This window comes from Nilaparvata lugens, chromosome 13 (assembly GCF_014356525.2).
Source record: "Nilaparvata lugens isolate BPH chromosome 13, ASM1435652v1, whole genome shotgun sequence".
NCBI classification, from domain to species: Eukaryota; Metazoa; Arthropoda; class Insecta; order Hemiptera; family Delphacidae; genus Nilaparvata; species Nilaparvata lugens.
In genome coordinates, this window is record NC_052516.1 from 25591682 (window position 1) to 25617464 (window position 25783).

Below are 25783 nucleotides of genomic sequence, written 5' to 3' on the forward strand. Positions count from 1 at the left end.
TAGCCAGACGTTTCGTCTGGACCCCCGACTGGATCGTCCTAACATATGATCTCATTCTTGGACGATCCAGTCGGGGGTCCAGGGGGCGGAGCCCACTGGCTAGACGGATAGAATGGTTCATATTTGATAGAAGTGTTTTGTTTGATTTCGTATGTGGAAGTTGATTGATCTGATATATTTAGAACTTTAGTTGATACATTTTATGGACCTGAAATTGTGTGTAAATCAAATCATCAATTTCCAGTTATCATCAATCACCATAATAATCAATCATACGATTTCTAGTTATCAAGTTATTCATTAGTTGAGTATACAAGTCACAGACGATAAAAGATACAGAATTTAAAAAAAAAACAAGGGGATGATACTCAGATAATAGGATAAAGGGTGTGGTCCTCTATTTATAATTATTATTTTCATTTCATTTTATTCAACTTTTATTATTGATCATTTGATCATAGAGATTGCCTATCTTCAATAAAACTTCACAATGAAAATGTATCTCTAACTATGGGCCTTTTTTTGTGAATTATTCAACTCAGTGCATCTCAAAACTGAGACTGCATGCTGAGTTGCATTTCCGCCGAGATACGAGAGAATAGGGAAGGAAGAGTAGATGATAACATTCATGGTGAAAGAGACATCGTTAACAAAATTTCTGAGGAAATAATATCGGGGATTTATTTGAACTGGAATACAATACCATATACGAGGAGAATCAAACTTCTAAACAGGAGATGGGAATTTTCGGATAAAGAAGAAGAATAAGAAGGAGTGGGAAGAGGAGAAGTAAGATAAGAGGAAGAGAGGAGTAGGGGAGATAAAAGAAGAAGGAGGAGAAGGAGGAGGAAGAGAAGGAGGACGAAGGGTAGGAGAAGAAGAAAGAGAAGAAGGGGGAAATAAGAAGAAAGAGAATGGGAAGGAGGGGGAGAAAGAAAAGGAGGAGGAGGAGGAGGAGGAGAAGTATGAGGAGGAGGAGGAGGAGGAGGAGGAGGAGGAGGAGGAGGAGAAGAAGAAAGAGAATGAGGAGAAGAAGAAATAGAAGGAGGAGGAGGAGGAGGAAGAGGAGAAAAAGAAACACGAACAGGACAGAAGTAAAAAAAATGAAGATTATTATTTTTAGGACAGGAGTGGAAGAGGAGTTAGTATGAATAAAGAAGAAAGTGGAGAAAATTAAATGTTTGTTAGACCTAAGGGAATAGAGAGAAAGAGAGAATAATGAGCCGGAAGGAGATGAGAAAAAGGAGTATGGCTACAGAGAACAGAAAAGAAGAAAAGAGAGAAAATTGGGGAAAACAGGAGGAAACATGGGAAATGAGAAAGGGAGGGAAGGAGAAAGAGAGATGGACATAGTAATGGATAGTGCGAGAATAGTAGTGTGGAAGAGAGAGAGAGAGAGAGAGAGAGAAATAGAGAGCGATCTCTAATAAACTGGGCCTATTAATTGACAAACCCTCGGTCTGAGCCTATCTGCAGCACATGTTTCCAATTAAGACTGTCTCACCACTGCACAATTTCACTCACAACTGATTCACAACAATAATATTGATTGATCCATAGATATTCCAATTTTGCTTATAAATATAGAACCTGATTCATCGAAAGCATACATGAAATGAGTCACACATGAGGTTACTGTAACTCTATTCCAATTATATGATGTAAGCTTCATACCAACATTTTAAAAGAAGCATTTGTAGAAAAAAAGAAGGGAAATTCATTTTAGGCAAATTTACCTTTATATGAATGAATGATTTATTATATAATGAATTATTTTTCCTCAGTAAGAACATAACCTATTTTTTCGGACATTTTATTATTTATCAAAATTTGGGAACAGAATAGTTTTGGGCTATGCCTGTTGTTCTATCCCGATCATATTCATATGATTTGTAATTGTATCAATAAATAAATAAATCTAGGAGGGCGAAGTTATGGCACAGCCGACCCTCCCTTACACTTGACCCTCTATGGAATGCATGGGGTACATAACTATTGGATTGCAAAAGATTACAAGAAATAATTTATGATGGAACTGAGGAAGGTAACATTATAGCCTACTCCGCATGTTGTACAAGTAGCCTATAAATATATTTTTAGTTACAGTACCGTACTAAATTAATAACAACAAAATGTTAGAATTAGATAAAATAGTAATGGAGGCACCTTTTTTGCTTAGAATAATGTGCTCACGTGATTCTTATTCTTGGGTTATGATTCTTCTCAGTCTTGTACAAGGGAAATGGGGGAGATAAGAAATAAACGGGCCAAATTTAGGTGAATTTTTCAACCTCTTGGAAGTAATTTTGTTGTTGGAGTCAACAAGAAAATATTATGGCGGAGCCCCTGGATAAGGGTATGACCACATTGGATGTACGTTTGTGCAAGTGCACGCGAGGCCCCGCATGCAGATAAGAAACAAAATCTGGTAAGAATTAGGGTAAGTCAAGAAACATGTTTTTACTTGTCTGTTGCTGCTTACACTGATCACAAGTGTAAGTGCGTACGGTACGCTTGCTCACCAGTGAGTATAGAATGTAATCATTCATTACATTACATTCTATACTCACTGGCTTGCACCTTTCCACTTGCAATCAGTGTATGCATGTGACAGACAAGTGTTTATCTTTCCAAATTTTGTTTCTCATCTGCACGCGAGGTTAAGCGTGCACTTGTGCAAACGAGCATCCAATGTGACCATAGCCTTATTCAAACTTTTATTCATCAATATTCATATTATTTGTTGTTTACGATATGATTCTTCAAAATAATTCAAAGATGTCGTCATTCCGGAAATAAGATTAAAGAATATGGGTTTAAAGTATTACACAGAACAAACGGATGAGCCAAATATATTTGTTGGGATTACCAAATTATGACAGATGACTATTTATAGAAATGACAAGCCACTGCGGTGGCGACTTGGAGGGAATCTTTATAATTTGAATGAATGCTATGATTTCTAAAGCAATTGCTACCGGTACAGTAACGTACTGAATTGGTAAATAAACAAATTAATGGTCTAAGTAGTTCAAACAGAACCGTTATCTTGTAATTTGTTATCACTGTAGATAAGATGGAGCCTGATAAATATGTAGACATTGATGAATCATTCCGGATTCCAGAAATAAATAAACACTATTACATGATCAATTAAATTTCAGTCTTGACTTGGAATATTATTCAAGTTACAGTACATGATATCAATGTTAAATTTCTTCAATAAATATACAAAAAAGGTTAGTTTGAATTCCTTCAAGTCAGTAGAGATTGCAAGAATGAAAATCAAGACATAATTGCTTGATAAATTACAAAGGCGGAGTTGGCTATCTTTGTCTTATTTTCAAGATGTTGAAAGAGTTTTGTATCCACAATAAAAATTTAAATATACATTTGACAATATATTTTCTGTTAACTGTTAAATACAACTCTTTGTCTTAACCAGTTAGAAGAAATTAAGAAGCAAGTTCTAGGTAGGCTGGTGTTATCACTTCATTTAGATAATCCTACAGACTAGCATGGTAAATAATGAATGAGTTTAATAATAAAAATAGAGATTAATGGGATGTTAGAGTTATATCAAACATTGAGAAGAAGAAATCTTGTTGGGAATGACTCAAAATAAGCGGAAGAAGAAACAATGGTGTTCATGGGAACCAGATCGTGGGAGCTCTGCCGTATGAGTTCTAGAACAGTACACACAATTTGGAGAAATCAATATGATAAAGTGGTAGAAGGTGATTGAAATACGGGAATTCTAGACATAAAAATGATTTATTAACTTACCTTTAGCGCATTTAAGTCAATTTCATCTAAGGAACAATTCACACTTGGAGCAAGCGCCATTTTGGAATCCCCCAGGAACAAAACACTGTAACTTGTAACAGAGGCTAAACATCAACAATTAACTATCCGTTAGATATCACAAGCTAAGAAACTAATCTAAACTATTGCTATCTAAATACGAAAAGCATTTTAGTTAAAATTCAACTGCTAAACACAAGAAAATCATAGCCGCTGGACTTCTATCAAGCACCACACCAATACACAGACTACAGACAAACCTACGTCACGTATGACTTCAATCAACTTCGACAACAGAGTGCAGACAGATTCTTTTTGTTACTCAATATCGAATGGTTGATGATCAATATGTCAATTTTCACAATTAAAACATGATAACAATCTCATTTGAGAGGTTGATCGTGATAAGAGCTTCCATCAACAATAAAAACGCAACAATACAAAAATGATCAAATATGATTTTGGCAAAGATTGGCAAACCTGATATCTAAGGCGTGGTCTGTCAGCTGTTCATTGAACCCGCTAAAAATCTTGGAATATGAATCATCATTCCTGGTACCGTAAAGAAAGAAATACTGCTAAAAAATTGATGGAGAAACTTTCAATGGAAATCGATTGATTCAACAATCTGACAAACATGATTTCATAATATTACTAGAGAAAATTATGTGTCACATACGTTAGTGTATAAAAAATCAGTTAATATTCATATTCTGTTGTAACATTTCTTTCAATACTGTACCGTACGGTACCTAATAATAGGCTACAGTAAACTATTCCAAATCTCAAGATACCTTAGAAAAGGGGATATTGAAGTTTATTGATGGAAAAAACTACTCTTTAAACATAAACCCAAAGCGGGATGAAGAATCTATCATTAGTTTTGTCCACTCAATCCATTCAATAATCACCAAAGTCGAAAAATAAATTTTTTGGATGCACCACCCAAGGCTAGAAAAAAAATGTGTAACTATACTATTTACTATCCATAGGTACCACCATAGAAAAAAATAACAAGCTAGGCTATGTTTATGCTATCTTTTCTCTATAGTACCACCAACCTTACTTATAGTGAGGTCCACGTTATAATGACAGTGGATAAAGATAGAAGAATAACGATTCCGATTCCCTGCATTAATTAATTATATTTCTACTCTGTCAAAAACATAATTGGCATTGTTGTGGAGCTAGAGAAGGATGGTACCCCCGGCTTTGTCGAATGATAGACAAGGATAGCAAAACCAAAGTTGATCAAATACTGTCATTATAACGTGGACCTCACTATAGGTACTCTTCAGCTCTACAGAAAAGGTCGCTACAACCCTTGGCCTCCTTCACAAAGCCTCTCCAGATCGACTGCCTACCTTTTCCAGTTTCGAACTCCAAGCGTTCTCAAATCCTGCTCTACATAATCTGTCCATCTATTCCTTGGCCTTCCTTTTCTTCTTCTATTGTATATTCTTTCTCTCCATATACATTCAGCAATCCTTTCATCATCCATTCTCACCAAGTGCCCCATCCACCTTATCCTGCCAGCTTTAAAAAATCAGACGATGTCTTCACTCCTCAGGAAGCGCTCGATTTTGCTTTTTTTTCCTCCTCCAAATTCCATTTTGGTAAATAGGTCCCACTATCCTCCTAATAACCTTTCTTTCAAAGATTCGAAGCCTTCCTATGTCCCCAGAAGTGAGTATACCCAAGTCTCAGAGCCATAGCATACTACAGGCCTGACTAATGCCTTTCATTTTTGTTGCTAGAACTAGCATAGAACGAAATGCCATGATTTGATTACCCAGCTGTGACTCTCCCACAAGCGTTCCTAGGTATACAAAGTCATCCACCTGCTGAAATGTGTAATGCCCAATTTGCACGTTCCTAGCACACCCTCTTACCACTGCTGGTGACACTGTTCTCGTAGTAGATACTTTGTTTTGGCCTCATTTATCTTCAGCCCCATTGGCTCACCATTATTTACCAATAACGTGAAGGCTTTTCTCAGTGCTGGCACAGTTCTTGCTATTATGACCAGATCATCTGCGTATCCTGCCACAAACGATTCACGATAGTTCTTTCATGTGCAATATCCTTGACAGCCTCGTGTAGAGCCAAATTGAACAATAATGCCGACAGAGCATCTCCCTGCCTTACCCCATATACTTCACATGGAAACGTCTTCCAACAGTGTTGCCTATCCTTACCCTAGAGTATGTCTCATCCAGGGTAGCTGCCACGAGCTTAATCATTTTGGATGGCAGTCCATTATTGTTTAGGGCTTCAAGAAGCTTCCTCCCGCATAAACTATCAAATGCTCTTTTATAATCCACAAATAGCATGTGAAGAGTTATGTCGAGCTCAATGCACTTCTCTATCGCCTGCCTCAATGTGAAGATCTGGTCAACTGTGCCTTTCTAAGACCAGCTTCTGCCTTTTCTAAATCCACCCTGGTAATCCCCCAGTATTGCCTCAGCAAAAGGGATGAGCCTTTGAAGAAGGATACTTGTAAATAGCTAATAAACAATACTGAGTAGAGAGATGCCTCTATATAGTACCACCAACCATTCATTTAAATTTAAACCCATATTACGTTAGGTCACAGCGGTGTCCTGCAAATCACATTGAAACAACAATGGTTCACCATGGAGAACACTTGGGTGTCCAGTCACAAGATGTAATTAATGCAATAGCAACTAACACCCCAAAACTCGCTCATGTAATACTGGACTTATTTTTTACTCAACGTACTTTTTCAAAGTTTAAATTCAATACCAACTGTACATCAAGGTTGCTCACCTACAGAGAGCAACTGGGTGATAGCAACGCTCCGTGAACTGGAGGTGCTCTTTCGCAACCTACTAAATGTTAAATTTTGTTGTTCATAGTAAGGTGATAACAACGCGACTCGCGACTAGTAAAAGACGTGGACAAAATTGTGTTGCTCCAAACTCCACCAAATGGAGTTGCTGTAGTTTTCGTCGTGTTTCTCTGTAAGTAATCAAAACCTTGTCGCAAACCGTAAGTAAATTTGCTCAATTTAACATGACTGCAGTAGCTGTCATTAATCTTACAATAATGTCTCCTAATATACAGCTCTTATGCTCCAATACTTGACAAGTACCTATAATCTACCTCATATGATCATTATATACATGAAAAGTACCTATATTCAATAACTAATGTAAATAGAATACACTACAATCTAAAGTTTAGCTTTGTAAATGAAGAATACGAAACTCATTTTATAAAATTGTATTTTACAAATTTGTAATATATAAAACTATTCATCTAGATATTATTGTCACAGAATATAAACACATGAAATTGAGAAAGGTTTGTAGTGTTAAATGATTGAGTCACACAACAAATATAATGACAGATAAGATAGATGAACGTAACTTATGTGCGCTACCTTGGTCAGGATTGGTTCTTAGTTTGAAAATGACGCGGTTGTTCTCTACAAATTTCAATTTGAAAAAAGCAATAATTTAGTAATAAGAAATGAAGTAATGATAACAGGAAATGAAGTAAATTTAATTCATAAAAATCAACCAAGTAGTCATCAATTACAAATCTATTTAAACATTTTTTTGGAACTAGAAATGGACAGGCTACAATTGACATAAGAGAAAAGCATTAGGAAGATCAGAAGAAATGAGAACATCAACTATTTAATATTGTTGATTCTCACTTCAAATGATCACATAATGCATTGTCAAGATTGTCTTCAAAATATTCAAGGATTTCCACCATTATTTGATGTGGATAAAGACATTTATATATTGAAAGATTTTAAACTTTATTAGCATGTTAACCGAATCAATGGTACTGACTTTTAAAATATATCAGTCTAATCTAAAATAAACAACTCCTTAATAATGAAAATCTTCCATATTATAAAAAACAAGATACAACATTGTGATTAATAATAATATATACCCTGAATTTGAGTCATTGAAATGAAAAACGAAACAGGAAAAAATCGAAGTGGCCATAACTTTTTATAAGTGTAGCTATTACAACACTTTTAAAACTTTTAAAAATGAATTGATCTATTTTTAAAAATGGCACCAAACATTTGAAAAGCGACAATTCAAGTGAATCAATTAATAATCAATATAAAAAAAACTACATAGCGAATAGTATTTTTTTGAATTATGAAGTTTGCAAGGTAAATATTTACAATAACATAACAGCAACCTTTACTTCACAAATGTAAAATGTTTCAAACATTATTCGTTTGATTATAATTAAGAGAGTTCTAGTTTTATGTGCAACAATGGATAGGTAGCTAAAAAAGTAACGAATCTTTTTGTTAAAAAGAGTAAAAAGTAAAAGCATCTCAGTTGCTATTTTTTTTAAGCGGAAGCTACGTTTCATTAGATGTTTCCACGCTCACAACACATGAAGAATTCATTATTTTTCTATCTTCAGCATACTGAGTGGTAGAAACAGGTTGGAAAGGTTGACAAATGCGTATCCATTCAGTTTTAATATTTTTTTGACATCTTCTTCCAGGAGGTTGTAAGCTTTCTGCACTTCCGGTTCAATTCGTATCGATGAAGGCACTTTCGAGAGATCGAATATTTTCTGCAGGTAGATCAGTTGTGTGTAGATTTCGTATTCGGTGTACTGAAATAAAAAAATATATATATTAAACACCTTGATATTACTAGTAGTTCTGTGAACAGTAGACCTCACGCAGTATTCTCATCCACAAGTACCTGATTGAAACTATAGACCTTATGGAAATACAGCAATAGACTGGCTTCTCCACACATCTGTGTAATCACTTGTCAGCTGATTTATGATGAATAATTCTATAGTCTGATTTTTACTCTAATATTGGCGTATAAAGGAGGCTCCTTTTTCCTTTTATATTATCCTTGAAATGCAAAATTTCCAAAAACCTTGTATATACGTCGACGCGCAATTAAAAAAGGAACATACCTGTCAAATTTCATGAAAATCTATTACCGCGTTTCGCCGTAAATGCGCAACATATAAACATTTCAACATCAAGAGAAATGCCAAACCGACTTGAATCTTAGACCTCACTTCACTCGGTCAATAATTTGTTTTGATATCTCTCGGGCTACTCAACAATTTTAATAAAATCAACTAGCACCCTTTATGTTTATGTTTTTGAAGGAACGGATTCAAAGATCCAAAAGTTAAAAGATTCTCAAACGTCAACCGAAGCTTATTGTGTGTCCCAAGTATGTTAGTTAGGCAAACCAACTCCCGTGTCCTTTACAAGGTCCAGGAGTTTTTCTCTATACTAACATCCCATTCCTCACCTGGTTGCTTGCAGCCCTTCTTCTAGCCCCAAGTCTTTCGCAATCAAGTATGATATGCTTGGCAGTCTCTTCAGACTGATTACAAAGTCTATCTGACTTTCATTTCACAACAATTCTACAATTTTATTCAACAATTATTGACAAATCAACTAGCACCCTTTCATTTGTCTTTTAAGAACAGGACACGTTCTTAAAACTAAAACGCGTTCTTGACTCTAATGTCATTTTTCCACAGTCAAAATAAAAATCTACTTATAAATGACGATACCATATCAATTTAAGAAATAATTTATAATATAATAAGGGGAAGAATTGGCTAATACATGTATGGGATAAGAAATTCACTAATGACGCATCATCACGTCTGAACTCCTGGACTGATTGACTTGAAATTTTGCTTATAGTTTCTCAATTTACTTTGGATGGTTATAAACCTATTTTAAAGTCTTCAAGATTCCAGTAAATCAAGTTTTCAGTATGACAAGTTTCTAAATAGACCCTTGCAGAGCACGAATTATCTGCTAGTCCTATAATAAAAACCAATATATTTAGGGTCGGTTTCCGAGCTCGGGATTCGGCTAATGGGGCACGCACACTGGGAAGCGAAATAATCGCAATGTGGAACGCGGAATATTCGAGTTGACTTATGTTGTTTACAAGGCAGACGAAACTAGTGTAGTTCCAGAACTCGCCACAAAATTCGCAACACGAAAAAGCGCTGCAAATGCTGCATGTAGCAAAAGCTGCGAATTATTCGCAAGGGAATATTTCGCAACGCATTGGTTTGCGCCAGCACATACACCGCAATGGTATTAAATTTCCGCACGGCAAGTTCTGCGAATTGAATTCGCACCGCAACAAAACTTTCGCGTTGGTGTGCGCCTGGTATAAGTTCTAGACTTTAAACAGCTGGAGTAAGAAAATTGGCTTTCCGAGACGGGGCGTAGTAGTAGTCATTATCAAAGTCACGTTTGAATTAAATTTCAAAAAACTAGAAAATTAAACAGAAAATAAAGAGAAAATTGTAAGTGTAATGTTTCAGCTATTTTGAATTATTTAGAAATGCTTAATTTCGTCAAGGAAAAACGTTTCCAATAATAGAAATGAGAAAATAAAAACTGCGACTACGCCCCGTTTTGGAAAGCTAATTTTCTGACTCCAGCTGTTTAAAGTCTAGACCTTAGCTAAATCCCGAGCTGGGAAACCGGCCCTTAGTGTCTGATTAATTATTTTATTTCAATAAAAATATCTATTATATAGAATATATATTTATTGAGTAGAATATTTCTAATTTATTTATTAATTCAAGCCATCTAAAATCAAAATTTATAGTTTCCATGTTTATTCTGGACTAAAATTGTATAGAAATTGTACACGTGAAAGTCTAACCTTATCTTGAACTATGTCATCACCTATAAATTTGGAAGGAAAATAGCATAAGGACTACCTTATTATTCTATCTACCAATGAATATTTGTTAATAAACTGACCTCAAGTTTCATAACGTTGGGTGGGTCGTGCTTAGTGCAATTCTCGCAAACCGGTTGTCCGTTGATGCGTTTCATCCAGATCGATCTACTTCTGTTCAAACAGTAACGATCCTCACACACTAGCCAGCTCTGTAACAGAAAAAATTGAAAATAGAATAAAACTACGCAGGGGTTACATCCAGGACAATGCTGCCTGTGACGGCGGCTTAGAACGAAACTACTCACTTATTGCAGTGTGAGTTGCTTGTCACAAACAGCTCTCATGACCACCTCCTCAAATGCAATGACAAAGCCATTCGGGTGGCGAAATTTTGGGAGGAAAATATAGAATAATGGTGATCATGGAGACGGAAAGAGAGTGTTCTTCTTTTACTCCTCCTACTCCTTCTTCTTCTTCTTCTTTTTCCTCCACTCATTATTTCTCTTCTCCTGACTCTTCTTCTTTTTCTTCTTCTTCATCATCCTCTTTTTTTTATTTTCCTCTCCTTTTTCTTATTCTTCTTCTTCTTCCTCCAAGGCGAACCAATTTTCTGCATATTCGTCCCTACTTTGGTTGACTGTGACCGCCACAATTCTATTATCTTCCAATTCTATTATTCATAGTACATCAGTCCAAATACAGGTTGACACAAAATAACGGGAACTTTTAAAAACGCCATAACACATTAGTGGGAAGGGCAAAAATGAGTTTATTCAAATTAATGTAAAGTTCAGGACTTGCCATTTGAGAATTATTAATAACATCTATCCCTTTTTGACAATTACTTCTTTAAGATTGCTTCCATTTGAGAATTATTAATAACATCTATCACTTTTAGACAATTACTTCTTTAAGATGGCTTCCTCCTGCAAGAATACACTCTTGAAATCTGTGTTGAGATTCCTGAACGATTGCTGCATCATTTCATCCTGAACGATTGCTGCATCATTTCAGCTGGGATATTGTTAATTTCATTTTGAATTGTCTGTTATGATTCAACCACAGTTATTGGTCAAGTTGTGGAAACGGTTGATTTGAGATAGCTCCACAAACAGAAAATCGCAGGTTGACAGATCATGGGATCAGGAAACGAAGATGTTGCAGCGATCAATGAGGAATCGTCAAGACAGATTTCAAGAGTGTATTCGTTCAGTAGGAAGCCATCATAAAGAAGTAATTGTCAAAAAGGGATAGATGTTATTAATGATTCTCAAATGGAAGCCATCTTAAAGAAGTAATTGACAAAAAGGGATAGATTTTATTAATAATTCTCAAATGGCAAGTCTTGAACTTTACATTAGTTTGAATAAAATCATTTTTGCCCTTCCCACTAATGTTTTATGGCGTTTTTAAAAGTTCCCGTTATTCTGTGTCACCCTTTATATGTTATGGACTTCATTTTTAATTAAACAATTTAAACTTGAAAAACCACGAAAAAAGTAAAATGTTTAATTTGGAAAAACTGTGATAAATGTAGCGATTTCCTACTCACCGTATAGTACTTTTTGACGAAACCCCTCATGAATAGCGTCAGACTGTTTCTTATTCTCGGCAGATATTGCTTCGGCTGAATTGCACACTCACTGTTAGAGCACCGGTTCAAACAGAGGATTTCCACTCCATTTTCCTGAAACAAAAATAAAATTACTGGATGAACTTTTATAATTCAAAAGTTTCAAATATAACTGATCAGTCGATAATGTAAAGTTTTGAATGAGAATAATAATTAATTAATGATCCGAAGTACAATATTAAACAATATTAGAATGAAATTAAAGGGGAAGCTACTTACTTGCTGCTAAAGATACAATCTTTGTGCTTATGAAAAATATAAAAAGAAAACTAAAAAAGGATAACACCTAACTTTTGAATATGGCTTTCCCCTTTCGCATTCACTGGTTGAAACGCGACGTTAATTGTAAGTTAAAAATCAAAATAACTGATCTAGTGAAATGGGTTCAGATCCCGTCTTATTCAATAATACAATTCTCTTTAAACTGCCCGAACTGCGACAGGAAAACTGTATTATAAAACAAGAGCAAAATCAATCCTTTTCACCAGAACAGCCGGACTTTACTCACAGTCCTAACGAACGAACTCTGCCCTAAAAGCTAAATTTTGGGTATAATTGACCGAGCGAAGTGAGGTCTAAGATTCAAGTCGACGGTTTGGCATTTCTCTTAATGTTTAAATGTCTATATGTTGCGCATTTACGGCGAAACGCGGTAATAGATTTTCATGAAATTTGACAGATATGTTCCTTTTTTTATTGCGCGTAGCCGTATGTACAAGGTTTTTGGAAATTTTGCATTTCAAGGATAATATTAAAGGAAAAAGGAGCCTCCTTCATACGCCAATATTAGATTAAAAATCAGACTATAGAATTATTCATCATAAATCAGCTGATAAGTGATTACACAGAAGTGTGGAGAAGCCAGTCTATTGCTGTATTTCCATAAGGTCTATAGTTTCAATCTGGTACTTGTGGATGAGAATACTGCGTGAGGTCTACTGTTCACAGAACTACTAGTATAAACTAAGTCAATGCCAAACATGAAAGCCATTTCAAGTACATATTTCTATCTGTCGCACAAGCGGCACGTTTGTTATTAGAAACAGAGAGAAGCTAACGTTAATATTGACAACAAATAAAATAAACAATCTTTCTGTCGATGACAAAGATTGTACAAAGACAAAATACTGTTCACTGAACTTTTAATTTAAAAACTCTAAAATCCTGATCAATATGAGATAAATATATGATTCATATATATGTCCCAAAAGACCAGGTGACAAGTTGTATAAACGAAACTAATTCCTCTTTATTCCAAGTCGTATGAAGTACTGTACATAAAGCATTGTGAGACTTGTTTAAAGCAATCTTATTGATTTTACAATTTCGTTGACAAGACTGGGAGAACAATATAACTTTGAGATAACATCAACAGTACATGATACTAATTCCTAAAATTAGTAATAATTCTATTTGTTTCATATTCATTGATAATTAACCATTGACAAGGACCAAAGCCTCTTCCATGATTGTAAAGTTGAATCAATAAATGAGTGATGAATAGTGTATAAAATGTTAAAAGAAAATTTAAAGGACATTTAGCAAAAACTTATTTAATCCACTAATTATTGGAATAGACAGTCGAGCGGTTGTGAGCATCATCCAATCAATAATCAGTAATGTTTTTAGTTTGGCTATTTTTACGTTAAATAGAATACAAATCCAATAAAACTATAAATATGAATTTTGGATTCCTGAGATGAAAATATGAAAAAAATCACTTACCAGAGTTTTCGTAGGACCTTCCATTACATTAGCCGTTCCACACTTCACACAATTGAAAGAGAACCTGAGGAAAACAAAAAAATGTATATAAATAACTATGTTCAAGTTTAATTGAAATAACTAATACATTATATTGGAATTACCCAATTGTATGAATTATATTGTTTCTTATGCGATTGCAAAACAATAGTTTTATTGATTCAAGTATTACAAACCTTGAGAACGTTATTGTAATAAAGAAACATTCGATTGAAATCAATAAAATGATCTGAGAATAAGATGATTTAATTCTTAAAATGATTCAAGAATTTGCAGGAATTCACTTACTTTTCACAATGTTCGAAAGAGTGCTGTTGTTTTAGCTGTTTATTATATCCAGTTGTATCATCATCATATTTAACAGCTTCCATTTTCTCTAGCTTTGCATAATCAAGACCTGAAAAATAAAATGAAAAAACTTAAACTCTCAATGATATTGATGAATTTACACATGATTTAAACGAATGAAAGATGTTGTAAATTCCATTGCAGAACGAGATAGATAGTTGGATTAGGAAACTTTAAAAGAAGTTTCTACGAAGCTTTCAACTATGGAAAGCACGGTAATAATTCAAATCAGATCAATAAATTTATTCACTAATCAAAATATATTACTAAGAGAAACTACACTAAAAAGCAAAACAAAATGGGAATCTTTATCCCCACATAGACTAATCTCTGTGTGAGGAAATGAAAACATTGAGGAGCTTGTAAGGTACAATCAAAGTAAAGTGTAAATCACCAAAAATATATAAAAAAGCAAAAACTATATCTGCAAATAATGTCTATGGAGTATTGGAGTGAATGGGGTACAGTATATTCAGGTTTATGAAAAAAATTATGAAGGAAAATAAAAATTTGAACAGTTTTAAAAAAGAAAATTCATTACCTCTAGAACAATCCTTCAATGTAGGTTTAAAAAAAATCATGAATTCATATAATATTTGAAGAGTAATCAAAGATGATAGCCTATAATTGAATTAATAATTATTCCACTTTAAAATATGTTCTTTTATATTTATTCACATTTGTTACCTGTACTATTCTTCTTAAAATTTTCTATTTTCATTGTCATTTTTTCGTTTTGAATCATTTTATTCAATTGTCACAATCGGCGTAATATTCTTTTGTTAGTGATGCCTATATCAATACAGAAAAATGACAAGATGATTACAAACTAGGAAATCTATGTACACTGTATCTGAATGAATAGATGAATCTATTTCCTCCTTATAAAAACAATAAACCAGTAATAAAAGAAAAGTATGAATATCCTAGGAAATTGGCTGATAATTTTCCATAAAATTAATAGACTCAATAAAAAACTACACTAAATACAAGAAGTCCACAGAAGTTTTTACGAGGTGTAGGTGTACTCATAAATAATCTACTGCATATAGCGCATAAGCAAGATTAACCAGATAAGCAGTATGCAACTAATTCAACTGTTCTTTTTTAGAAATAAAATGAAAAAATCTGGTATGGGACACTCACACTACTTTCCTTGCAATAACATTACTATTTATGCAAGTCTAGTCCACACAAGTTTTTATGAGGTGTACTCATATTTTATAATCTACTGCCTAACTTATAGCACATAAACAAACACTATAAGCAAGCTGTATGCTTCTAATTCTACTATTCTTATTAGAAATAAAATGAGAAAATCTGGTATGGGACACTCACACTACTTTCCTTGCCATAACATTACTATTTATTTACACTACTTCGATTTATTTCTTATTATTTGTATCAATCCGAGTAGTGGATACCTTATACAAAAGTTACCATCTCTTGTTCTCTCGTACCTTTTCTTGTTTATGTTATTGGCTGCGTATTGAAATGTTTGTATTGTTAACTAGATATGAGTTTGAAGTATTTCAAACCATTCCTTGCCATCACATCACTATTTATTTACACTACTTCGATTGATTTCTTATTCGTATCAATCCGAGTGGTGGATACCTTACAAACGTTACCACTTCTTCTATTATCCCTCTTCCTTTTCATGATATTAGCTGCATATTGAAATGTTATTATTGTTTGCTAGAGATAAAGTTAAAAATATTTCAAGAATGACATTTAATTTTTTTCAGGAAACGCACCCAAACTCTGGGCAATTCTAGCAGGTTCGCACCCGGGGATGGGTTCGCAAATTCTTGATATGACTGGCAGAATTTGCTGTTCCAGATAATAGTTGACGTCTATCTTCAGTTCAGGATTGTTTTTCAGCTCTTCGATCAAGTAGGCTCTTTGGGTGGCTGCATTTGTTGTTCCATCCTAGAAATACAAATCAAATGAAAAATTCCATTACAAGTTTTAGTTCAAACATTTTATTCTTATAAGACAAAAGTAATTAACGGAAAGATATGATTTGATGATCTTTGATTACTTTTGAATTTGATGCCATTTTTAAGATATGATTCAATGACGATTGATTACGTTTAAATTTGATGCCAAAAATTTACACATTTACAAAAAACAAATTGAAGCAATAAACCAATGGTTGGAATGATGAAGAAATATTCAATGAGATGCATATAATTTGTTTCTTAGTTTGTAATTTTTCAACTTTTTATGCGCGTTCAAACTGTTGACAAATTACATTTTCCCGCCACGATATATTCATAATTAATTCTAATTCATAAATTAACTCTTCATAATTTTATTATTCTAAAATCGATGAGTACTATCATAGAGAAACCATAGCGTAAGTAGATATCCCATGGTATAGGGTGTTTATGGTATAACTGTTACTGTTATCTCAAGTCGATTACGATCGATTATTGTAGATTTTTACTGTTTTGTTGGGGTTAGAGTGTATGAACGGCACAATATGAGAGACTACCAGCGTCACACAGCTTTTTGGGAAAGAAATACGTGGACTATCGGCTTGAGATAACAGTAAAAGTTGCGACATAAACGCCCTATACCATGGGATATCTACTTAAGCTATTGTTTCTCTATGGTACTATACTTCAATTATTTCCTTTTGGAACTACACTAATATTTTTCCAGTTTATACTCCAAGAAGTTTCACAATGTCATCAAGAACTAGTCTGTGATTTCTTGGGATCTCATTCTGTAGCTCAATATGAGAAAAAAGTTCATGAAAATAGCCCTTCCTCATCATCGTCCTCTTCATCCTCTTCTTCTCCTTCTTCATTATTCTTCCTCGTCTTCTTCTTCATCCTCTTCTTCCTCCTCTTCATCTTCTTCCTCTTCTACTCATTAGAGCGATTGCACATAGCAGCTGACATACAGAGAAAAAATCATACTTCTACATGCAGACATAATGCAGACAGACGGACGGAGCAATACGATATTGCTAACGCAAATCATACCGCATGTCATATTGCTTGAGACATGACGATTAAGATGAAATTATCAGACATCTTGATAACTTACAGATTTTCTTCATCTCCATGATAATACCCATGTGTTTATGTTCCAAATTTCACTGTTAATTCAAGCCGATAGTCCCAGTAGTTTTTTTTCGGAAAGCTATGTGACGCTAGTAGTCTCTCAAACTGTGTCGTTCTTATACTCTTGGGCTCAACTCACACTTACGCGACTCAGATCGAAAAGAGACTCGACTCTAGTCGAGAACATGTGTTTTCAAATGGTGACGTCGCGGAGACTAGAATCGACTGGTCTGAGTGTCAACATTTGAAAACAGATGCTCTCGACTAGAGTCGAGTCTCTTCTCGACCTGAGTCGCATAAGTGCGAGTTGAGCCTTTATGTTCCAAATTTTACTGTTAACTCAAACCGAGAGTCCTAGTAGTTGTTTTTCGGAAAGCTATGATTGTGACGCTGGTAGTCTCTCAAACTGTGCCGTTCTTATACTCTTACACTCCCAACAACGCACTAATAATAGACAGTAGGCGACAGTAATCAGCTTGAAATAACATATAAACGACCTATACCATAGGATATCTTCTTATGCTATCCTATTATATTAAGCGAGCAATTTCTGTATATATTTATATATTTGGTTATTTGTATCCTATTATATTAAGCGAACAATTTCTATATATTTTTTAATATCTGGTTATTTCTGTCCAACGGATCTCGAAAACGGCTCTAACGATTTTCACGAAATTTGGAACATAGTAGGTTTATGATATAAAACTTCGATTGCACTAGGTCTCATCCCCGGGAAAACTTGCTGAAGGACATGAAAAGGATAATAATTATTCATTCTTGGAAAAAACATATGATAATTTCGTTGTCTGTGTGCCAGTGTGGGAGAGAGACAGAATTATGTTCAGCTGTGAAATCAATCAGTTTATCTCACGAGAAATATTATCTAGAAATTTTAATCGGCTTGATCAGAATAATCTGATTTGTTGACTTGACATGGTATATCATTCTAAATTAGAGTATATCATAATTTTCAAAGTTAATCATTATTTTACACTTTCAAGTGAATAGTGAGTGTTATTTTGTTATTCATTTTGGTTTGTAAACAATCTTAATTAGAACTTTTCTGTTTTCAAATGTTTGGACTGAAAATTGCACCTGAATTTAATTGTATGGAACATAACCTACTTTTTGGACTATTTATAGTGTATAAATCAAAATTCGGGGAAGAAACAGTTTTGGGCTGTGCCTGTTAGTCCTTCCCCAATCACTCAAAAAAATTGTGTTCTGTTCAATAAATAAATAACGAGCGAAGCTCGGTGCCCCGATATTCTTTTCTTTATGATACTATATATACTATTCTTGGTCATAGCTAACCTGACAGATGAGATAATGCACAACATCGCCGGCCTTGAACCGGCTGGGTTTGCGTTGGTTGGCGCGTGCCGCCACCAGCACATGGGGCAGATTGGTACCGCCCCCTCTGCCGCCTCCCTGGTAGGCAGCCACTTCCTTGGCCAGCTGCTTGCCTATGGTCAACAGCTGCAGTGGCACCCGTCCCCCCGCCTCCAGGTCGGCCCGCAGCTGGGTGAGGTGTTGATGGATGTTCGCCACTCGCTCGTCGCTGTCTTGGTCAGACAGGATCTGCGCCAGGATGAACCTGACAACAAGAAACACAATTGCGAAAATTAAGTACAATAAAATACTCAGAAGGCTCAAAACGGTGTTTCTAAAGCGATACATTTCTTACCTCTCTCTAAAAAGGTGTTTTAAGTAGTCTAGAAAAGCAAAGAAAGTAGTAAAACACTTAACGTACAGAAATCATGAAATTTGGGTACCTCAAGGTTTTTGTGAAAGCAATAATTATTATTTTATTATTATTATTATAATTATTATTATTTATTATTATTATTATTCGTCCAATTTACCACCCACGGAAGGGGTATTTGGATAAGTCGATAATATGTATTCAAATCAAGTCCTATTTCAATTATTTTAGATAGCAAAATTACATAAAAATATGTACATAATAATACTGAGCAGCCTAACTCATCTCGTAATGTGTTTCAAATATTCATTAATTGAGTATGCACAAATGCTCAAAAGCTGCTCCTTCATCAATACTCTGAATTTACGTCCTGTATTTTCTCTTATGTTAGCTGGTAATTTATTGTAGAGTCGAATCCCAGCACTCTTTACTCCTCTCTCATACTTGGTGGTCCTGTGTGTATCATCTCGCAACTCTTCCCTATGCTTAATACTTTCCTTACCTAAATTTGAAATTTATAAAAATAGACATTAATAAATAAATAAAATGAAAATTTGATGTGTTTGTATTCATTACATTATTACTTTAAAAATACTTTGTATTTGTTGTGAACTTGAAAAAAATGAACTAAATTTCACTCATGTTTGCCCACAATATTTTCTCATGATGTCAGTTTTCTGACATTTGACCACAGTTTCTCTGATTTTGAAGTTTGAGATTTTACTTCAGTACTCTGAACCGCCTTAGAGCAGAGTGTGCCTGCACAAAAGAAAATCGCACAACTTGAAGGCAGATTGAGGAACCGTACTGCAACGGTAGCGATATCCAGTCAGATGACCACCTCCTAAAATGCTGTCTTGCACCAGCATGCACTCGACAAGACCTCTTTGTATTCAATGACGAAGCTGTTAAAACAGTGGATTTTTATTTTAATTTAGGCATTTAATTATCTATGACCTGACAGGCACGAACGAACTTCAGTACAATTCATCTCGGTTTATTCATTAATTTATTTACTAACATTGAGTATAATTATTATATCATTGGGTCATTATACACGGAACACAACAACATGCTGAAGCCCAAGACTGAGATGAACATCAATGTTTGAAAATGGGACTCTTCTTGCCTATAGAGAGAAGTAAGAATCACTTAATAAAAACAGTTGAAATGACAGGACGGCATAGATGCCAAGTTTTTCTTTTCGACTCCTTTTATAGTAGATGGCTGTGATTCAAGTCATCCCATATCTGATAATATTAATTTTTTATTCTTGTTGAAGTTCGGTTTCTAGGGCACTTACCAAATCTGATGAACTATTAAATCTATAGGTTTAATGGTTCATTATATTTCAATTTCAATTTATTTATTCACACATACATACAAGTTTGATACATATTAACAAAAATAATACATGCAAACATCAACAACTATACACAATGAAGCAAAATAAAGAAAAGTGGTGCAAAAAAAGGTGGAGGATTTATGTGAAAACGATTCAAAATTCCGTATCAACTCGTTTCCGTAAAAATCAAAATTCCTCGTTTCCGTAGCCGCTACTAATGTCCCTGCTTAAGGCTGTTTGGTACACTTTTTATTTAAATTGGATAATCTTTTTCAATATAATTGTTAAGATCATTATAAGAGTGAGAAAAAGTGGCAACTGAAATTTTTAAGTGGTCTAATAAGCGAGTTATGGGTTGTTGAAAATGCTAACTCCTTTTTCTTTCCAGATCGTAAACGGTTTCGAATTTTCCATTGGAGTTTTTTTGAATACATTCAGTATATCATTGGCTTTCTTCTAATATGCGTTTTTTCGCGATTTATGCCAAAATAAACAAGTTATCGAATTTACAAAAAATGCTACTTTTTTATTTATGAACGATATGGGGAATAAAATGTTTTAGTTTGGAAAGATACATTTTTTGAATTTTTAAGAGAAGTTCTGTTAATATGGTCGAAACCGTTCAAGATCTGGAAAGAAAACGGAGTTAGCACTTCAACAACCCATAACTCCCATAACTCGCTTATTAGACCACTTAAAAATTTCAGTTGCCACTTTTTCTCACTCTAATAATGATCTAAACAATTATATTGAAAAAGATTATCCAATTTAAATAAAAAAAGTGTACCAAACAGCCTTAACATTGCGACAAACATTGCGACATGTTATTATAAATATATCAAATTTTGGGAACATATTAGCCTTTTGTTCTTTCCTGATCATATTCATATGATTTGTCATATTGTATTGTATTAACAAACGTCTAATCTTGTATGCTTATTCTAACCTTTACACATTTTACAACGTGAAGCTTACTACAGAGGAAACAAGTTGACTCACTTTCCGGCCTCGGACGACATACGACACCAATCTCGGCGGACGACATCGAGGCCCTTTATCTCCTGCTTTGTCTGCAGACTGCCGTCCGGTGCCTGTCCGACAATCACACTGGCCGCATACTTCTTCTTCTTGCAGAGCAGCAGGCACCGGAAAATGCCGTCAATGTCCAGTTCCAACTGCTTGTAGTGACGGTTCACTTCGGCTTTTATCTAAACAAACAACAAATACATTTTAAAATAACATTTATTAGATAGAAATTGATATTGTGGAATTTCTCCATAATTAAGAAAAAACTTTTATTTTTGTCACATCCAAATTTACTAATGTGAATGAAACAAAAATAAAACGGATTTTTTCAATTAGATTTTCAAATGTTGAATTACTACAATTATTCCAGAGATATTCACGTAATAGATAATATGAGAATCTTAATATAATAATAATATCGAATGACTTGGCTGGCTCAGGTCTGGTGTCAGAGTTTTCAGGTCGCAATTTCAGAGTCTCTGACATGACCTTACGACTGCTTTTTAGGCATCCGGGATCGACAGCTTGACGTGTCCATCCGAAACACGGGAGTGGCCCGAGAAAAATATCTCGCCCGGGCTGGGATTCGAACGCGGGCCTCTGGATTACAAAGCCAGCATCTAATTAATACAATCGACTAATGTCACTCCTATAACCTTAATATGATATTCATGTTAAAAATATGAGGAACTTGGGGCAGTATTCTATCAATGATTCTAAAGATCGAGCTTTCCCGTCCTATACACAGATAAGAAACCAATGGTGTGGGTTTCAAAATGTTCATATCAACTCAATTGTTAACTTCTACAATATTTGTGATGATTTATACAAAAAATTCACTCTTTTTGTTTTGGTTTTGATTAACTGATAATACGAGACAGTATACTGATAACAAAGTTAGTAGACAGAAGGTTGGTCACTCATCTATAGTATTTTAGTTGAAATGCAATTGGAGTGGGGGAACTGTAGTCGTGACGTAGGCTGTAGTACAGAGTAGGCAGAATATCGCATTCTTGAAAATCATACGGTGACGTATAGTCAAATTATATAACACAAACATTTTCTGACATGCAAGATTTAGGTTTCTGCTTTACAATAATTATCAAAACATTTGAATAATACAAGTATTTTGCCATATAAAAGCAAAAACACCACCTCCTAACCTTCCCTTTCAAACCCTTAAGGTTTCTTCATCTTCTAGGTCGTGTTTATATTTTGTAGTTTGGCTATACATCAGCTTGTGAATTTCGGGGATGAGATATTTTGATTCTCGTAGAACATGTGCTCGATACCAGCATATGTTCAGTGCATTTATATGAATGAAATTCTTCGGATTTATTGGGATCGGTTTATCGGATTATTGCAATGGATTGGTTTATCAAGATTTTTTATGGGTTAATCTGAAATTATAATAGTATAACGTTGTCTACTAACGCTTTTCCAGCTTATTAACTTTTTCGTGTCACGTTTTTAGATTCTTGAAAAACTTTCAACTTAACTTTATTCGTACAAGTTGAATGAACTTGGAATATTTAACAACATCATTAGAATCAGTGATTCAATCGCTATAAGTATGGAGAATTTTTAAGTTCTAGGTCAATCTTGAGGGGATTAAACGACGATGTATTTGAAGATACAGTGAATAATCTCTGTATGCTCAGTGTGGTTACTCTATCACTTTTTTACTACACGTGACGTCAAGCTGGCGTTCCCCCACCACTTCGAATCTTTCACCTGTGAGTGATCAACCTTCTGTCTAGTAACGTTGTACTGATAATACATATACTATGAACTGCACGATATACAATTACAGATGATATACGAGATGATTAGCTGGTTTTGAAATGAACTTACCTTGAGACCAATTTTCTTGACATTAGCATAGTCCAGTGTATTCGTATTGATCATCAGAGAGTCGGTGTCACCATAAACAACTTCGAATCCCAGATTTTCCACCAACTCTTTAGTTCGCATCAAAATTTCACGGCCTTTAGCTGAAACAACATAGGTATTATTTATGATGAAAATTGATACGTACATTAATTACGAAGGAAAATTCAAAGCTTTATTGTGGGGATAAACGACTAGCTGTCATAATTGAAAGAAGGTTGGAGCACATTGGAAGACAGATGATAAATAAAAGAAGAATGATAGAAAGAAGATAAGGGAAATGAGGAGGAAAGGAGGTGGAGGTCAAGGAGGAGGTGGTGAAAAGGAGGAGGAGAGAGGTCATGTGAAGAAGGATGAGGAGGAAGAGGATGAGAAGGGAAAGAAGGAGAATGGAAAAAATAAGAAGAAGAGAAGCCCAGGAGGAGGATAAGAGTTGAAGAAGATGAATGAGAAGGGTGAAAAGAAGGATAAATTGAGATGAAAGGAGTAGGATAAGTGTACGAAGGATAAAGAAGTTGAATAAAAGTTAAGAGTAACCGTGATACCTTGAATGATCGGACGAGTATGTTAAAATTTGAGAAGAGCATGAAGAATAACAAAAATAGTAGATCGAACATGTTTTTCATGACTAATTTAAATATTCCAAACGAGAGAACCTTCTGCCAATCTTTTATTTATGTATTTTACAATGAATCTAGGAAAGGCAGTGAAAGAGAGAAGATAGAAGAAGAAATGGAAGTGAGAGATTAATGGGATTAAAAAAGATAATTAATAAGATTAATTGATTTACCTGTGACAAGAGCAGCAAGCGGTTTACAGCAGAATCTAGACTGAGCGAATCCCAAGCATCCATACATACTATTCGCCATCAATTTCAAAGCAAGCTGTCTAATTTCATACTGAAAACAAACCATACATCTTTTAATTCATTGGAAAAATCGCTTCCGGATACGACAAAGGTCACATCAATACAATCAACACATAAGTTGGATAAAAAAGCAATAAAACTTTACTAAAAATGGATGAAAATTAACTGAAATATTATACTACTTTTAATAGCCAAAAGAAATTTGTAATAGAAAAATATTACAGCTTAAATCTCATTATAAGTGAGTAAACAACGATCAGCGAAATTGGATGGTCAAATTTTTCATGAAATAAGAGATAATAGATATTTAGAGATAGATAATAATAATAATCTTTTGCACAAGATTTGAAGCTACTAGAAGAGTTTGTGCAGTTTGAAATTTGCCCAGCATTCGAATCGGACTTATGAAAAGATGTGATTTACTTTGAATGGATTTGAGAATTTAATACAACCATCTTAGAATTTAATACAACTTAGAATTTTAATACAACCATCAATAGAAGTTTTATAAATATCGAATTTGAATTTCGGAATGATGTTCGCCAGCGATAAGAAGAGAATCAATGTAACATTTTTCTTATATAACAATTTATACAAACATGGGTTGCTATTTGTTGGGAAAATAGTATGTGAAATGCATACCTGCATTCGTTGATCCTGCGAAATGTTGGTTTGTTTCATCAGATTCTTGACGACTCTTCGACTCTCGACCAGCTGACGAATCTGAGAGGGCAAAACGCCCGCCTTTACATCAGGCCCGGGCAGAGGCAGTGTGAGAATGTCATCGTCTTCCTGAAATTCAACACAAAATGAATCAAATTTATTAAATAAAATGATTGATTATAGAGAATCAATAGTACTCTTATATTTTATATCAAACATGAATAGTTTTGGCGAAATATAATATAAAATTTAATACGGGTGGTGATTCTCTGTTATTTAACATTCAAGTAGCCTATCAAAATACTTGATTGTTGAAATGAATTATTGGTGATGCCTCAAATAAATCAGAGGAATTAATTCATCGACTATAATATTGGAATAAAAATTCAATTCATGCGCCAAGTCTGTAATAAAGGAAATAATTTGTTTATACATGTACGTGATAGGACATACACGAATGACGCATCATCACGTCTGAACTACTGAACTGATTAACTTGAAATTTTGCCTATAGATTCTCAATTTACCGAGAATGGTTATATATCTATTTTAAATTCTCCAAGATTTCAGTAGCTCAAGTTTTCAGTTTGTCAAGTTTTTAATTAGACCCTTGTGGAGCACGTAGTAATAGTCTCTTTACATTCTAGGGAGAAAAATTAGTATTTGAGTAGTCTGTCAATAGTTGATGCAGTCTAAAGAAACGATGGTTTTTACTTGCAACTGTTGCCTGTTGATAGTAGTGTAGCATATACAATAGATACATAGAACAAATATTTACCTGCAACTGTTGCCTGTTTTTTACTTGCAACTGTTGCCTGTTGATAGTAGTGAATCATAAACAATAGATACATAGAAACAATATTTACCTGCAACTGTTGCCTGTTGATAGTAGTGTGTCATATAATATAATAGATAAAATCTTTACCAGCAACTGTTGCCTGTTAATAGTATTG

General features: G+C 34.4%; 2 protein-coding genes across 2 annotated transcripts in view; both read right to left on the bottom strand.

Moving 5' to 3' along the window:
* The window catches only part of LOC111054805 (serine/threonine-protein kinase mig-15), a 66593-nt gene extending 62420 nt beyond the window's left edge, over positions 1 to 4173 (bottom strand). Inside the window, exon 1 of the mRNA XM_039440127.1 lies at positions 3787 to 4173. Coding sequence (XP_039296061.1) covers positions 3787 to 3846 — 60 coding nt within the window. The 5' untranslated portion in view covers positions 3847 to 4173. The remainder of the gene's footprint in view (positions 1 to 3786) is intronic.
* Positions 4174 to 7030: 2857 nt separating this feature from the next.
* The window catches only part of LOC111057101 (DNA polymerase alpha catalytic subunit), a 57916-nt gene continuing 39163 nt past the window's right edge, over positions 7031 to 25783 (bottom strand). The window contains exons 19-29 of the mRNA XM_039440140.1: positions 24810 to 24959; positions 24090 to 24198; positions 23264 to 23403; positions 21383 to 21591; positions 18648 to 18930; positions 16011 to 16185; positions 14194 to 14302; positions 13867 to 13930; positions 12061 to 12195; positions 10589 to 10717; positions 7031 to 8430 (exon numbers count right to left, since the gene is read on the bottom strand). Coding sequence (XP_039296074.1) covers positions 8215 to 8430; positions 10589 to 10717; positions 12061 to 12195; positions 13867 to 13930; positions 14194 to 14302; positions 16011 to 16185; positions 18648 to 18930; positions 21383 to 21591; positions 23264 to 23403; positions 24090 to 24198; positions 24810 to 24959 — 1719 coding nt within the window. The 3' untranslated portion in view covers positions 7031 to 8214. The remainder of the gene's footprint in view (positions 8431 to 10588; positions 10718 to 12060; positions 12196 to 13866; positions 13931 to 14193; positions 14303 to 16010; positions 16186 to 18647; positions 18931 to 21382; positions 21592 to 23263; positions 23404 to 24089; positions 24199 to 24809; positions 24960 to 25783) is intronic.